The sequence below is a fragment of the Pangasianodon hypophthalmus genome, chromosome 4, assembly GCF_027358585.1.
Source record: "Pangasianodon hypophthalmus isolate fPanHyp1 chromosome 4, fPanHyp1.pri, whole genome shotgun sequence".
NCBI classification, from domain to species: Eukaryota; Metazoa; Chordata; class Actinopteri; order Siluriformes; family Pangasiidae; genus Pangasianodon; species Pangasianodon hypophthalmus.
The window spans coordinates 32,397,906-32,414,346 of NC_069713.1; the positions used below are offsets into that span (position 1 = coordinate 32,397,906).

A 16,441-nucleotide genomic window follows, 5' to 3' on the forward strand; every position below is an offset into this window, starting at 1 on the left:
GACATTTCGACAGCCGATATATGTTTAACCCCAAATAAAGATCAGCTGTTTCTGTTGGATTTTCTTTGTTTCATGCGACTACTGAAGCCATAGTCCACAAAGAGCTTACAAAGCATGTACAGGATCTCGCTGTCAAAAGATATCGATCAGGAGAGAAGTAGAAAAGAATTTCTAAAGCATTAGATGTACCATGGAACATTGTGAAGGCCATCATCAACAAGTGGAGAAACCACAATGACGTCACAAGGAACAAGACTTCTCTGCAAATTCTGATGAAAGGACAAGATGAAAACGTATCATGGAGGCTGTGAAGAGACCTACAGCAACATTAAAGGAGATGCAGAAACATCTGACATTACATTTATTCAGTTAGCAGACGCTTTTATCCAAAGGACAAGCAAAGCGATACATCAATCAGAGAACAATGTAAGTATTGCTACCGTACATGATTATTAATTGAGTGCTAGAGGAGCAAAGTGCATGGAGTAGAGGTGTAAGATCCAGTGTAAGTGCAGATTTATTTTTTAAGTTAGGGGTTAGTTTAGTGTTCATGGAAGAGGTGGATCTTTAGCTGTTTTTTGACGATACTGATGGATTCTGCTGTCCGAATTGAGGTTGGAAGTTCATTCCACCACTGAAGGCTCTGGAAAGGGAGCACTACAGTACCAGGCGTCGCTCGTCGACTGATCGCAGGTTACAGGAGGGAACATAAACCTCGAGGAGAGTGTCGAGGTAACGGGGGCTGTTCCAGAGAAGGTCTCGTACGTGAGCATCAAGGCCTTGAATTTGATGCGGCAGCTACAAGAAGCCAGTGGAGGGAGATTCTCATGTCTGTTATCACCAGGATTGATTTTGTAAATGGCAGTAAGTGTAATAATAATAAGAAAAAGAGGAAGAAGAAGAAGATGAATAATAATAAGAAGGAGAAGAGGAAGAAGAAGAAGATGAATAATAATAAGAAGGAGAAGAGGAAGAAGAAGAAGAAGAGGAAGAAGAGTAATAAAAATAATAAGTATAATAAGAATACCTTAGCCATTTATTTATTTGTTTGTATGTATGTTTGTTTGTTTGTTTGTTTGTGTATTTAATACACATGTATCCACTCAGTATTATTTTGGAATGCCTTACACTGCTGCTTTTCAAAAAAATAATAAAAATAAATAAAATGCTTGGAATGTAACTGGAAGGATCTGTTTATTAATGTTATTATTATCATCATCATCATTATTATTATTATTATTATTATTATTATTATTATTATTATTATTATTTTCGGGAAGTATTATAGTCATAAATGTAAACCTAGGTATATATAATATCTAGTTCCTCCATATTTTTCTGTTTTTAAGGTGGATTTGGCTTTGCGTGTCCTTTCTTTAAAGCAGAAGAAAGCCAAGAGACTTCTGATGTTTCACAAGACTTCTTCTTTTTGAAGACCTCTAGCTATCTCTGTATTTATTTATTTATTTATTTTCCTTCTATTATTTCCCTGTTATTTTATTCTTCTTTGCAGTCGTTCTTTGACTTTACTCAGTTAAAAAATAATAATAATAGTTGAAGTGTTGAGTCTTGTGGCATTTGTTAGGTGTAGTGGCGGAAGTAGGCATTAGGTGGCAGTGCAGAGCCGCTAAAATAAAGCTGAATTCAGCAGCAGCAGCAGAAGAAGAAGCGCGACATGGGAGAGACGCAGTCACCCTGGCGTGTATGTCTTCCTGCTTTATTTATTTATTTATTTATTTATTTATTTATTGGTTAGTTTGTGTTTTATATGATTTTGTGTATGTTTACGTTGCTCAACTTGCTTTCTTATCTGCTTTAAGCTATCGCTCAGGCTCCCTTGCACCTAGTTAGGACTGCGCGCTAGCACGTCTGCGTCTCTGCGTCTCTAAATATACGCGTTAACGCAGAAGTTACGCAGAAGTTACGCGTTAACGCAGACCTTAATGGAGACTTTGGAAATGGAGCTCCAAGGTCGGCTAAAATGCCAGACTTCCGTTATAGCAGGAATCTAGCATCATACTAGCAAGCACCTGGGTTAGCACAGCAACATCCTAGCAACCAGGTAGTTTAGCATAGCAACCACCTAGCAACACCCACTGGTGCAACCTCATGTAATATTATAGCAATCACCTAGCAACTCACTAGCAACCAACTGGGATATCATAATTACCACCTAGCAGCACCCTGGCAACCAACTCGAATATCCTAGCAACAGCCTAGCAACCAACTGGGTTAGTGTAGCAACCACTTGGAATATTGTAACAACCTAGCAACCAACTGAAGTATCATAACACTTTAACCTGTGAACATGTTTGAATGTTTTTACCGCTTTAACTATTACATGTTCGACTTTTAACCTTCGAATCTTTACACACTTAACTGTTAAACATTTTAAAATGAAAGACAGCAGACCACTTTAATCTGGTTGAGCGTGTTTAACGTGATTTAACTGTTTTAGCGTGTTTCGTGTTTGGTGTTTCGTGGGCTCTGTTCATCCATGAACTCTAACCTTCTGTAAAAGGTGTTGTGTGTTATATCGCGGGTGCGTTTCCGAATTCGTGACTGTATCCAGTACTTTTAAAATTAAAGGTGTACACAGCTCTGTGCTAGCTTCGTGAAAACTGCAGCGAAGATAAACTGAGCATGTAGCATCTAACAGTGGTGTTTAATCAATTAAAACATTTATCGCCGTCTCTACAGCGATCGTTTCTACTGATGATCATAATTTTAATTTTAAGAAGTTGTCTTCCAGTCACTCCTTCACTACTGCTCATCTCTGCACATTGTTGTTGTTGTTGTTGTTTATTGTTTATTGTTTTTCCCCCTCAGCCACCACGGCTGTGTGACGTCTACTGGACCGAATTCAGACACTGTAAGAGTTTACGCAACCGTTTCCATCACTACTACACGTACGGGACGTCGCCCGCCTGCCTGCAGTGGAAAGACGACTATGAGGCGTGTCGAGAGTGGGAGCGGAGCCGCAGTCCACACGCTAAGGTCAGTGTCTGTTACAAAGCGTCGCATGATCACTGCAGCGCTGCTGAAGCCTTTCAGTGCTGTTTTTTTTTCTTCTTTGTTTCAGGAGAGTCTTCAGAAAAGTGAGAGAAATCGAGTGTCTGAACAGAAGAACTTCCCTCCGTTTTGGGAGATGAGACAAAAACCACCATCTGACTGGCATTTGCCTCTTAATGAGGACAAAAATTAAAGATTCTTGAAGGCACAAGAAACAACATTAAGCTCTTTTTTTTATTATTTATTTATTCAGCTTATTCAGTCTGCCACCGTTTCTCTGCGTAGCATCTAACATCCAAGACCTGTTCTGTGGCCTCTTCATGGTGTTTCAGTGAACTTTTTCAAAATCAGTGCACATTAATTCTGTATAAATCCAATCTCACAGATGCTTCAAGTAGTTTCAGAAGTAACTGAGCCTCGTTGATGTGTGACTTTTGGTTCATGACTTGAAATAAAGACCTTATTGAAAATAGATGTCATTAAATTTGACTTAATTCAGTTCTCTGGAGGATTAGTGGTTTGGCCCGAGCGCTCTCACTGCTGGCCAGGGAACTGTGCAGCGTGCAACAGCGCGCTCTCAGTGCCGGTTCTAAGCCCGGATAAAAGTTCAAAAATCTGCAAAAATCAAAATATACGCGGACCAATGATCCGCTGTTGCGACCCCTAACAGGAGCAGCCAAAAGAGGAACAACTCCAGCAACAACAAATTTGACTTAGAGTTTGTCATGAAACTGAATTTTCTAGTTCAGAAGTAACCTGAGTGAATTGTTATTAAGACAAAGACACAAGCTCTTGTTCATGAGAAGTGTGCTGTGTATCGCATCACATCACATCACATCACACACGTACACAAAAGTCAGAATTACGGTACACGTTGGATTCTGAAGCACGACTCTAAAGCTCACGCTCATACTGATTTTCGTCTTGTCGACTTTGACACTAAGCCTCATGCTGTTAGAAACATAATCGACATGGTGAGGTGAATTGTTACAACTCTTCACTTACAAAAGAACAACATATTATACTCTTTATCCATTTATCGTTATGTTTAATGTTGTGGAAAACCTGCCAAGACAATTTATCACTTACATTATTGCAGCTATTAAAGTTAACACACCAGCCTTTGTTTTTTTCACTCTGTTTTCAAGTTAATAAGACAAATGAGAAAAGAAAATAAAAACACAACTTGTCGCTATTATAGAGAAAACAGAAAGTGCTCTGAAAGTCCTCTGTCCTTTTGGTTTCTGATTATAAGTTTTTCTTTGTTAAATAATGTTTTTTTTAAATAATCTGTTTATGAATGAGTGACACTTCTGCCATAGAAGAACCTGTAAATGAGTTTTATAGAAATGATAACGTAGAACACTTTCTCACCAATCGGATTCAAGAAATCAAAAATGTTGTGGTACAGTACAATAAAATGTCATTGTAACAAATTTCTATCTATTGTTATCTATACAGAGAGAAAGAGAGAGAGAGAGAGAGGGAGAGAATCAGATTCATAGTCACAATCTATTCTGCCCCCTGCTGTTGGTTTGGTAGAACTACACACACACAAAAAAACCCTGTACATCCATAAGGCACTTAAGGATCAAATCATTACAAGTTTTATATCATTTTAACAATCTCTATTCCAGTTCCTTCATGTTAGTCTGTTACTCGAGTAAGAAAACAACATGTTTTTCTCCTTCATGGTCTTTTCCTCCTCCTCCAAATCACAGAGCTTGATGTGAGTCCCTTTCCCTGCCAGTCCAAACCCAGCATACACAGGCTCGGTAAACTTGATCTGTGCCTTATAGATGAGCCTCATATCATCTGAGACATTGTAAAACTCCAGAATACCTATTCCATGATCCAGATACACGCCTATTCTGGAGCAACGTTTGTTATATTTAACTGAAACGTGCTTATTATTATGCCAGAATTCGTAGGAAGCGGAATAACAGCGTAAGCCCCAGGAACAGCGGTTTCTGCCGAAGAGAGGACCCCGTTTTCCCTTCCTGTCGATTCCGATGTAGGACACAGCGATGCACACCCAGCTGCTGCCTCCGTACTCCACCTCCCAGTACTGCGGCGTGCCTTGAAGACCCTCGTTGCAAAGGATTTGTGCTCTGCAGTCAAATCTGTCCGGATGCTCGGTGTAATCCTGTGCCGCGTGCACGGCAGTCACCTCCCTGCTCTCTCTGGACAAGCGGAAAGACGCGTGTGCCGTGTTGAGGTTCAGCGTGAGCTTGGAAGCATCTAGGTTATCAAGTATCATAGACATTGTGAATCATTAGGACAACCAGAAACAGATGGAAGATAGGATAAAGCAGTGTTGAAATGGTAAACTCACTCTGCAATAAAGCTTCCCGCACTTTCGAAACTGGCGATGTCAGAATTTCTGCCGTCTGCACTGCTCAGAGAAAGATCGGTCCTGATGAGTGTGATGAAATTTAGATATTTTTAACTTGTCTGCAAGTTACTAACCATGTACAGAGATGTTGGTGAAGTGCAAATCGCAGACACGTTTCATCTGCTTTATAAGGTCCGAGACAGCTTCAGTGGCGAGTTTAAATGAGGAGTATGGATGGACGAAGAGCACAGGGGAAGACGAGGATGAAGAACATGCTGGAGTGGACAGAATCCCCTGTGGACAGCACACAATCAGCAAATATTCACCTGGTGGCCTGGGAGAAGCCTTCACCTAGTCAAATTTGGACTTTTTTATACTATAGATCACAAAGAAAAGCAATAAAGAATAACCTTTCTAATCTTTCTAACCAGTTACTTCTTCATTCCCATTCCTTCTCATTACCTTTCTGTTTTTTTTTTAAATGAAAGATATTTGTAACTTCCACTGCCTTCTTATTTTTATTCAGCATTTACAAGGAATCAAAGACTTGTGTTTTAAGCATGTGTGATTTCAAGCATCTTCAGAGATTTTACATTTCACCGTGTCACTATGGCATGTGATCAAAACTTGATCCAGAAAAGCACACCTAGCTAACAAGGTCTGTTACACACCTTTAGGCAGACGGACTGCATTTCCTGGTGAAGTTTTTCACCAGATTTCAGACACGATGGATTTTCCCAGACCGTATCACGTTTATCCCGAGACACAGCTCATATAGTGGTATAATCGTCCTTTTTGTGCTTCATTTACGCAACTATAATTGCCCTGAACATCAATTAGCAACTTTTTGTTTAAACATTTTGTTTTATTTTTGCAGCCTACCTGTAGAAAATGGACACCATTATCTGCTCGAGAGAGCCGCTCCAGACGCTGTAGTTCAAACTCTCTGCTCTTCAGATCACTGATCTCTGATGGCAATCGCTCCAAAAGTTCCTCGGCCTTCTTCACGGCAGCTTCCTCCTGAGCCAAGATCAGCTCCTTCACTTCACTCTGTCTCGTCTCAATGGAGTGGATCAGCTCTGTGAAGCTCTTCTCATTCTCCTCCACTGCCTGCCTTGTGGATGTCTTTTTTTTTTTTTTTTTTAGAAATATGGAAGATTGAGAATATGATTCAAGATGAATGAATAATGAATGAATGAATGCATAAATGTAAAAACCTTGAAAGCCTCGATTGCTTGTTTTAATTCTCGCACTTCGCTCTCTCTGGTTTGAATCCTGTCAGTAATCTCCCTCTGTGTGCTCCCAAGCTTACGCTGAAAAAACAGACAAGTAAAATAAAACCAGATATCCTTCCAGTTGAGATCATGCCTACACATTATGATAGGATTTAAAAAATTCCTACTTTCACTTCCTCCACCTCATAGTCAATCAGGACGACATTGTGATCTTTGTGTTTATTTGTAATGCACAGGTGGCAGATGCATTGCCGATCTGTGCGGCAGAAAACCTCCATGAGTTTGTCGTGCTCAGGACAGACGCTCTGTTTGAGTTGTCCCGTAGCCGCCACCAGCTTGTGTCTCTTCCCCACATGCAGAAGGTTGTGCATGTCCAAATGGTTTTCGCAGTATGAAGCCAAACACTGCAAACAGGACTGCTCTGCTTTACGCTTCCTTCCTGGGCATGCATCACATGCTACATCTGAGGGTGCAGTAAAGCTGAGATCTGAAGACATGTCTGTTTCTTCATCTGTACTGGTCGAAAAAAAAATTTGGTAGCACCAAAAACCAGGCTGACACTGGCTAGTTTCGTTTCTCCTGAAGTATGAGTGAGAAGTCCAAATACTGTCTGTAGAAGAGGGCGTGGATATGGAGGGTTGAAGCCTCTGACTCAGAGGACTGATATTCACTTAACCACAACATGAAGTCGTTTCCCCACATGGTTCCACGTTTACTAATCCTTGCGTAAACTAACCTCACACGCCAACTTGGATTAAAAAAAAGTTATGTAAAGTTAAGGTTAGGCCATGATGTGCTTTGTGGTGATTACAGCTTCATTCTATGGAGAAGATTCTGTTCCAGGTTGAAAAGTTATCATACTGGGGAGAAAAGGAGGAAAATACAATAAGCAATCTGTACTGCTTTTCATTAATGACATACAGAAAACGTTACACACTGAAAAGCACGTCACTGCTTTTGGTTTATTTATATAGCTTTATTTTTTACTACAGCATCAACATTAAGAATATAAATAAATGCCTGCTATTTGGTCTGAGGATACAACATTGCTGAAAGTAAGAAATTTGTCTAAGAAAGGATTTTTAGTCATACGAACATTTGAAACTCAAGTGAAAATAAATGAATCGTGGGGGAAAAAAATCATGTGAAAATAGAATCATTTTAAACAATAACATGAAAAAAATGAATCATGTGAGACAATTCACGTGAGGAAAATGACGTGAAAATAAAAACCTATGAAAAATGTGTGAAACATGAAATGTCTAAAAAAAAACACACACACACATCATGTGATTATTCATGTTTGAGGTTCATGTGACTTTTCTGTTAAAAAAAGATTCAGTGTCTGTCTGAAAACTGGCATATGACATACCATGATAAATAATCTAGCACTATCCATAAGCATGCTGTATCACTGACTACACTAATCAAGTACACAATCTTCCAAACCAGGAAACACATTAAAGTGTTCACGTTGTGTTCTACTCCGCATTTTATAATCCTGATGTACAGAAACCCAGACATCACCGTGTATGATAGATGACAGTATTCAGGCCTGTCTATATATCAATCTCCATAGTTAAGTATTTAAAAAATAGTAAGAAAAAGTTTTTTCTTAGTAATGCAATTATGAAAGAAGTGTTTAATTTCTATAACACTCAAGTAAAATATAAATAAGACAAACTAATACTTAACTGTAGTACAATTACTCAAATATTTCCTCCCTCTGTATAACTGTCAGCTCCTTTAAATTTCATTTCTTATTATAGTCTTGTCTAGTTCAAGTAATATCTTTATATGAATCACACGTAAATATTGCATTTCAGGAAAAATAGCTTCCTTATGGCTTCTTTTTTCTTAAATCCCATTTTTTAATCCTATTTCAAATTCTGTTTTGATAAGACTTCTTTAGTTTTTATGCCTCTTGTCTGCTTTGCTGTCTGGATTTGATGTTTTGCGCTGCGTTTTGCATCACAGTTTAAAAATATTAAGCATTCATTCTGCCATTTCTGAATTCACCAATTAGTATTCATCCTGTGTGGATGATTCATTCTTATTCTTATTACTTTTAGAGACTAAAGATTCAGTTTTAGACAGATACTCTTCATTCACCAGCCACTTTATTAGGAACACCTTCTCCCCTGCTCATTCGTGCGATGATCCGATGTGACAGCAGCGTGATGCATAAAATCACGCAGGTAGTCAATCAAGTCGAGAGCTTCAGTTCACATCAACCATCAGAATGGGGGAAATGTGCAGGAGTACAGGTGTTCCTATTAAACTGGCCAGTGAGTGTATATCTGCCAGAAATTCTGGGAGCCTTAAAGCCTCTGAACATTTATCTTGTGTGATTTTTTTACAGTCGTTTGCAAAAGTATTCAACTTTGTCTCTGAAACTGATCAGATTTGTCTGAATAACAAAAGATAAATACACAAACTGTATTCTTCCTGTCAGTGTTCTTTTTTTTATTGCTAAGTCATGTTCTCTTACAGTGAATTTTCACAGTTAATTAAGTTGAATTATTGGTCAGCAAGTATTGAAATAGTAGCAAGTATCAAAAGGAGAAAAATGCTGCTTGCATAACTAATCAATCCCTCAGGTTCCTGAAGCTCCAGATGAAAGATATTGTCTTAACGAGGACACGGCTGATTTACAATTGGCCTTCACCTGTGGAATATTAAATCAGCTCCCATTTTCTGGGCAAAAACCACCTCTGAACTGTCTTTGAAGAGGCTTTCAGTCTGAAGGAAAGGAGTGAAAGGTGAAGGCTAAGAAACATTCAAAGAAGTTAAAGATAAGGTAATAAATACTAATTTCACAACTTAGAAAAAGGGTGTTAAATTATATCTAAGAAGTTGGACATCCCAGTAAGCACAGCTGGATCAGTAGTGAGGGCGTGGAAGCTGCAACACACCACCCAAGCACTACTTACACATGGCCATCCTTCAAAACCAACAAGACTGGTGAGGGAAGCCACGGTGAGGCCAACAGTCGCTCTGAAGGAGTTACAGAGTCCAGTGGCTGAGAGCGTGCTGCAGTGAAGGTGAGCTCTGTACACTTTAACTGAGGACTGTATGGGAGGGCGGCTAGAAGGAAACCATTGCTCATGTGACCCAGTGAAGATGTGTCCTTTTGGTGTGATGAGACCATGATCGAGATATTTCAAAGCATGATTGACAGGTTTCAAAGCTCCTTAAATCATCAGTCATAAAATTCCATCTCAATTGATATGAATTTTTTTTTAAAATTATGCACCTGAAGGGCATAAAGTTTAGCGTGTGAATCTGGTTAGAGTGTTCAGCAAGTGTTTTAAATTATTTCTATCACAGCAAAATATCATTGTAGTGTTATTATTGAATGGACAGCAAGAAGAAGAGTTTATGACCAGTATAATCTAGAATTTAAGCCATTTTCTGTTATGAAAACTGCATGGTATAGCTTCACAAACTAGAAAAGATCTTTGAGGAATGCTTTTTCCAGATCCAGTAAGCACATATAAACATTTATGAGACAAATCAAGGGCTGTTTTGTGAATTTATGCAGTAGAAGAGTAAAATTAAACATTTACTGAACGTTACTGATAACATGACTTTATTCTCAAATTAACTTTATTCTTAATGTTAAAAACATCTTAAGATGGAACAACGTACATTGAAATGGACTTTAAACTGTACATTTAACTGATCGTTTCCTTCTAAATAGTCTATATGATCGTTACTTCTAGCCTATATGACTCATTGACTTATGGCATACTCTGAAGGTTGTATTTAAACTGTGGGTTAAAATGATTTGCTACCAGAAAAGAATTAAACTCTGAATTTGTGTCTGAGGTGAAAGCAATAAAGTGTTGCATTTCATGTCACTTTCATCAGTGCGTTGTAGCCACGCCACACTGAAATGCAGTCACTGTCCAGTCACAGCTCTAAGCCATACTCAGGAGGTAGAGGAAGAGAGAAAGGCTTGAAAGCGTCATATTCCAGATTGTGGATTGTTTTGTGCATGTCACTAAGTGCATGCGATTTGTTTATTGCTTTTCTGTCTTAAGCGAAACCACACACTGAACTGCGTGGATTACATTCATTTCTGAGACACATTCAACGTTTCATTCTTAAAAAGCACATCTTCGCTGTTTGTTTTTCATTAATGAGGTCAAACGCAATGCAGTGAAGGTTTTGCTTTTCAGTGTGGCACGTTGTCCACATGTCACAAATGAAAAGCAATACAGTTTGTGTAATGTATTTCACTTTTTTTTCCACCAGCGTGATTTGCTTTTCGCTCTGGCACGACACGTTCTTCATACTAAACTGCTGTAATACATATAAAATGACAGAATGGTGCGTTGAACATTATTTATCTTCTCCATTACATGACAATACAATTAAGGACCTGTAAAATTATAATAATATGCGTAGAGTAACATTTAAATCTGAACTGCAGCTGGTATAAGGACATTCTCTTTGAGAAAGAGGGTGATCTTTTAAATCTTATAAATCACAGAGTCGGATACGAGAGCCTATCCCTACCAGTCCAAAACCAGCATACACAGGCTCTGTAAACTGCGTCTGGGCCTTGTAGATGAGGCTGAAGTTACCTGAGACATTGTAAAAGGCTAAAATCCCCGCTCCATGATCCAGATATATTCCTATTCTAGAACAATCTAAAGATCTGTCAGTGTAGGATTTCTGGCACTTGTTGTCATGCCAGAACTCGTATATGCCCCCATAGTTGCGCAAGGCCCAGGAGCTTCTGCATCTGCCAAAGAGAGGGGCCTGTTTCCCTTTCCTTTTAATCCCTTTGTACGAGACTGCGATATTAACCCATGATCCTTTTGTACCGCACTCCACCTCCCAGTAACGCGGAGAACCGCGCAGACCTTCTCTGCACAAGGCCTGCAGCCGCCTTTCAAATCTGTCAGGATGGGAAGGATAGTACTCCGACATTGGGACGGCGGTCAGTTCCATGTCCAGATTACTCAGCTGGAGGTTGTCATGCACCGTATTTGTATCCAGAGTAAGTTTGATTGCATCTGTTGTGGAAGAATTAGAAACAAAGTCAGTTGCTGGTGAACTGGTATGATATGCTAGAATAATTCGATTCAATTCAATGTTATTTATACAGCACTTTTAACAAAGCGGCTTTGTGAAATCCGGATATACGTAGATTTAAATTTATTCCTAAGGAGCGAGCCAGAGGTGACGGTGGTGAGGAAGAACTCCTGAGACGACACGAGGGAGAAACTTTGAGAGGAACCAGACTCAAAAGGGAACCCATCCTTATCTGGGTGACACAGATAGTGCGATATCATTTCTCTTCAGTAACTGTCTTTGTCCAACCCTGGTAGTTACTATGGTTGAAGCACATGGGATAAATGATCTCTGTATCGATCACAAAGATGGGAGTGTCTTCACAATGTACGCATGTGTACTACACACACCTCGTTTTATTAGGAACTGATTGTTTTGTGTTTGTGTTTGTGTTTGAAACTCTTATAATAACTCACCAAAAACCCCAGAAGCGTCACATATCTGCCAAGTCCTTTTAAACATCGTCTATACGTTCTTGTTCTACGTTTTAAATCTGGTTTCGTTTTGGTTTTGCCAAGAGAGGAGTGAGCGCTTCCTGGATTTACTTTATACTGAAGAAAAAGAAAAACCAAACACACACAAAAAAACACAACAAGCAACTCACATTGTAAGAGCTCCTGGTATGTCTGTGGTAGTGGTGCGGATACGATACCAGTGTTTTTTACTGTGAAAGAAAAAAAGAAGTAGAAGTGGAGTTTCATGCATCAAATATGCATTTTAGAAACAAAATGTGAAATTCTCAAACAAAATCAGAAAGCATACCTCTTTCAGAGATTGTCATGAATCGCCACTGGCAGATTAAGTGCACTTGTTTGAGAAGATTTGAGACAGCAGCAGCGCTAAGCTGAAATGGACAGGATGGATGGACTATTAGAGCTGGGATCTGGATGAACTTTGTGAGGTGGGGAACAGAAGAAGCGTTCTGAAAAAAAGAACATTTTTTTTCTGAATTACAATTTCATGCTAGGAAAGAAAGGCAGTCTGGCTGTCTCTTCTTCTCTTCTTCTTCTTCTTTAGATTATTAACTGCCTTACATTAACTTTTGCTTCGTTAAACTTTAAAACTCTAGAAAGCAAGAGAGCATGCATTAGAACTCAAGACTGTTAACATTAATATCAAAACACTGACATGTTAAAGCAATCAATTATATAAGATTTAGAAATAAATAGGAATAACAGTTAATGTAAAAATAATTTTTTGTCTTTCAGAATACTACCATGGCCAAACACTGATCTATATAAAATACAAATGACTGAGACTAAGATCTTTCATCCAGCATTTGCTTTCATAGTAGTGATCAGAAGCTAGTTTTGTTCGTTTACAGAAATGATTTAATGTGTATTTATTGCTTTATACATTAATTTTTAAAATGTGCGACATATGTTAATATTATCTAATTAAATAGTAGCATATAGTCTATAGACAAAAAAATGATAATTAGTCCTCAGATCTTCAGTGTCGAGGTATTAGGACCCTTAGCACCTCATCTACCTAACATCTATCCATGTAATAAAAGCATCCATCCATCCATCCATCAGATCAATTCATCCATCCATCCATGGAATTTGCAGTGTCCTCCCATTATCCATCCATACACACAACAAACAGTATCCAACCATCCCTCCATTTATGGAATAACAGTATCTATCCATCCATCCATGGAATGAACAACATCCATCCATTCATCCATCTGTGGAATAACAATAGTATCCATCCGTCCATCCATACATACATTAGATGAATAGTGTCCACCCATTATCCATCCATCTAGCCATGCAACAAAACACCATCCATCCATTCATCCATCCTTCCATGGAACGAACTCACTCGCTCATTCACTCACTCACTCAGTGACTCACTTATGTTTAACAGGATGGAGATTTTCCACAAGCACTGCTATTGACCTAATCATCTTAAATCCGTAAAGCTTTAAGATTATTTGGTTAGCTGCACATTAATGCAGTTCCTTACTGGCTTGATATTCTACCTTTCCAGAATCTGTGCTTTTGTGAATGTACTTACCTGTAGAAAATCGATGTCATTGTCTGCTTGAGAGAGCCGCTCCAGGTGCTGGAGTTCTGCATCTCTGCTCTTCAGATCAGTGATCTCCTGTTCCAGTCTCTCTAACAGTGTATTAACCTGCTTCACGGCAGCCTCCTGCTGAGCCAAGAGCAGCTCCTTCACTGCACACTGCATCATCTCAATGGAGTGGATCAGCTCTGTAAAGCTCTTCTCATTCTCCTCCACTGCCTGCACTGCTGAAGTCTTTAAAAATAAAAATACCATATGCACTCACAAGTCACAAGAAAGATCAGTGCTTCATAACACAAGCTAATGTCTATGAGTATAGATAAATCCACCTTGAATGAATTAATAGCTTGTTTTAAGTCTTGTTCCTCTTTCTCCCGGGTCTGAAGCATCTTGGTTGTCTGTCTTTGCATTTTCCCAAGTTGAATCTGAAAAGCAGAGAAGAAAAGTGTAATGTAATGAATGCTGTAGCCATTCCATTTAGTAGACTACAAAAAATCATACCTTCTTCTCAGGCACCTCATCTTCAATCAGGACGACATCGTGATTTCTGTGTTTATTTGTAATGCACAGGTGGCAGATGCACTGCTGATCTCTGCGGCAGAAAACCTCCATGAGTTTGTCATGCTCAGGACAGACGCTCTGTTTGAGGCTTCCCGTAGCCGCCACCAGCTTGTGTCTCTTCCCCACGTGCAGAATGTTATGCACATCTATATGGTTTTCACAGAACGAAGCCAAACACTGCAAACAGGACTGCTCTGCTTTACGCTTCCTTCCGGTGCACACATCACACTCCACTTCTGAGGGTGCAGTGTAGCTGAGATCCGCAGACTTTGCTGTTTTTTCATCCATGATGGTAGAAAAAGGAGATTTTTGGAAGTGTCAGCCTGGCTACTTTCGTTTCTCCTGAAGCAGAAATAAATGTGGTTCCGCAAATTGCCTGGTATTGGGTGTGGATTTGGACTGAGGCCTGGATTTTACGCTCTGACTCAGACGAGAGCTATTCACTTAACCACAATAACAGCCAGTTCTGGTCTATAGACTCAACTGTTTCATGACTTTTTCCCAACATGACTGCGCAATAGGGGCAGCAGGTAGCATTGCCGCCTCACAGTTCCAGGGTCCTCAGTTGAAGCCTGAGCTCGGGTTACTGTCTGAGTGGAGTTTCGCATGTTCTCCACACACAGGTTTCCACCGTTTCCAAAAAACACACCCATATGTGGATTGGCTGCATTAAACTGCCTCTAAGGGGTGTCTACAGTACAGTATGTGAGTCCTGCAATGGACTTCTATCGATACCCATCTAGTGTATATTCCTGCTTCGTGTCCCCTTTGTTCCGGGTTTAGGCTCTACCGGGAATTATGAATGAATAAAATGAATGATGGAAAATTACACAAGACAAGCAGCAGAGCATTGCGCTGTACTGTTCTCTCATGGTAAGGGGCGCACATATGTTGTTGTTGTTGTTGTTCCTCTTTCGGCTGTTCTCGTTAGGGGTCGCCACAGCAGATCATTGGTCCGTGTATTTGATTTTGCACAGTTTTTAGGCCAGATGCCCTTTGTGACGAAACTTTCCCCAATTTTATCCTGGCTTGGGACCGGCACTGGGAGAGCACTGCTGCACGCAACATCAGCGGCCGGGAATCAAACCCGAGTGGCTGCGGTGAGAGCGCTGTGGTCTAACCACGAACCACTACCTCACAACCGTCTCACACAGATAAGGAGCCTGACCATCTGGCCATGATCTCTTTAGATCTATTTCATGTTGCCCAAGAAATATTTAACTTTATTGTAGTTTAAGATGACACACGGAGAAATCAATTGACCATTGTGGCTACAGGAACCGAAGCATGGATATGATTGATAATGTTAGACTTTACTTGACTTTGAGGCCTAAAGACACCTTGGACTCACAGGTGTTCTGACATGGATATGCCATTAGCCGTGTCACTTTAAGCAAATTCTTAAAATGAATAGACTTTTTCACCCGTTCCTTTAAAAAAAAAAAAAAAAAAAAAAAAGTAACTTGAGGCCACATATTAAGTATGAGTGTTCTTAAGTATTCATGGCTACAAGGTATTTAAGTTTGTGGCCTTGAAGTATTAACTCTTAGCCTCAATCTATTAATTATTAGCCATGTCTTATCATAAAATAACCACCATGTCACCATGTCAGCCCAGATAATCATGCTTTTTCCCCGCAAGCACTGTTGTTTAAAAATATTATATACACTCATTCTTAGACACTTTCATTATTCATTTCAGAAGTAATGACAATAAATAGAGACAAAAGGAAAACAAATCAGCACGAAAATTATTACTAAGAAAACTCGTCCTGCTGTCTTTAATATGATGCGTGTGCACGTTTGCCAGCCGCCATGTTTGTTTTACAGCTCTGCAGTTATGGATGCTTCCTCCAGAGTCACATCATCTCCTGATGTTGTGCTCCAGGGCCTTTATAATAGAGTTGATGTTGGCAGAAAAGACAGGTTTAAGCCAGTAGTACACCAACACTGTTATAGGTCAGGTTTTGTTGCCCCACATGTGAAAGGATGAATGCCAACGTAAACACTACACTGCTTCTCCTGTAATAACGTGTGTCGCTCTTCTCCACACCCTGACACCATCCTGTTTGTGTTGACCAGGCTGAAGTGTGACTCATCTGTAAAGTCTGACTCACTCCGTCATGTCTTACTGTGTGGCATTGTGATATGTTTGCCTGCAGCAGTGCCACACTTCCCTTGTT

General features: G+C 39.6%; 2 protein-coding genes across 2 annotated transcripts; one reads left to right on the top strand and one right to left on the bottom strand.

The window, feature by feature from the left end:
- The first annotated feature begins 1,592 nt into the window (after positions 1-1,592).
- c4h22orf39 (chromosome 4 C22orf39 homolog) lies at positions 1,593-3,486 on the top strand. The gene is made up of 3 exons (XM_026936980.3): positions 1,593-1,702; positions 2,830-2,997; positions 3,083-3,486. The coding sequence occupies exons 1-3, from the start codon at positions 1,676-1,678 to the stop codon at positions 3,203-3,205; spliced, it is 318 nt and encodes a 105-aa protein (XP_026792781.3). The 5' UTR covers positions 1,593-1,675; the 3' UTR covers positions 3,206-3,486.
- A 570-nt stretch (positions 3,487-4,056) lies between these two features.
- Positions 4,057-14,867, bottom strand: LOC113540523 (tripartite motif-containing protein 16). The gene is given in 10 exon segments (XM_053233553.1): positions 4,057-5,253; positions 5,348-5,407; positions 5,482-5,641; positions 6,230-6,472; positions 6,565-6,660; positions 13,690-13,932; positions 14,028-14,123; positions 14,200-14,559; positions 14,561-14,695; positions 14,808-14,867. Coding segments are annotated over 10 exon segments (2,052 nt in total). The 3' UTR covers positions 4,057-4,654.
- Positions 14,868-16,441: the final 1,574 nt, after the last annotated feature.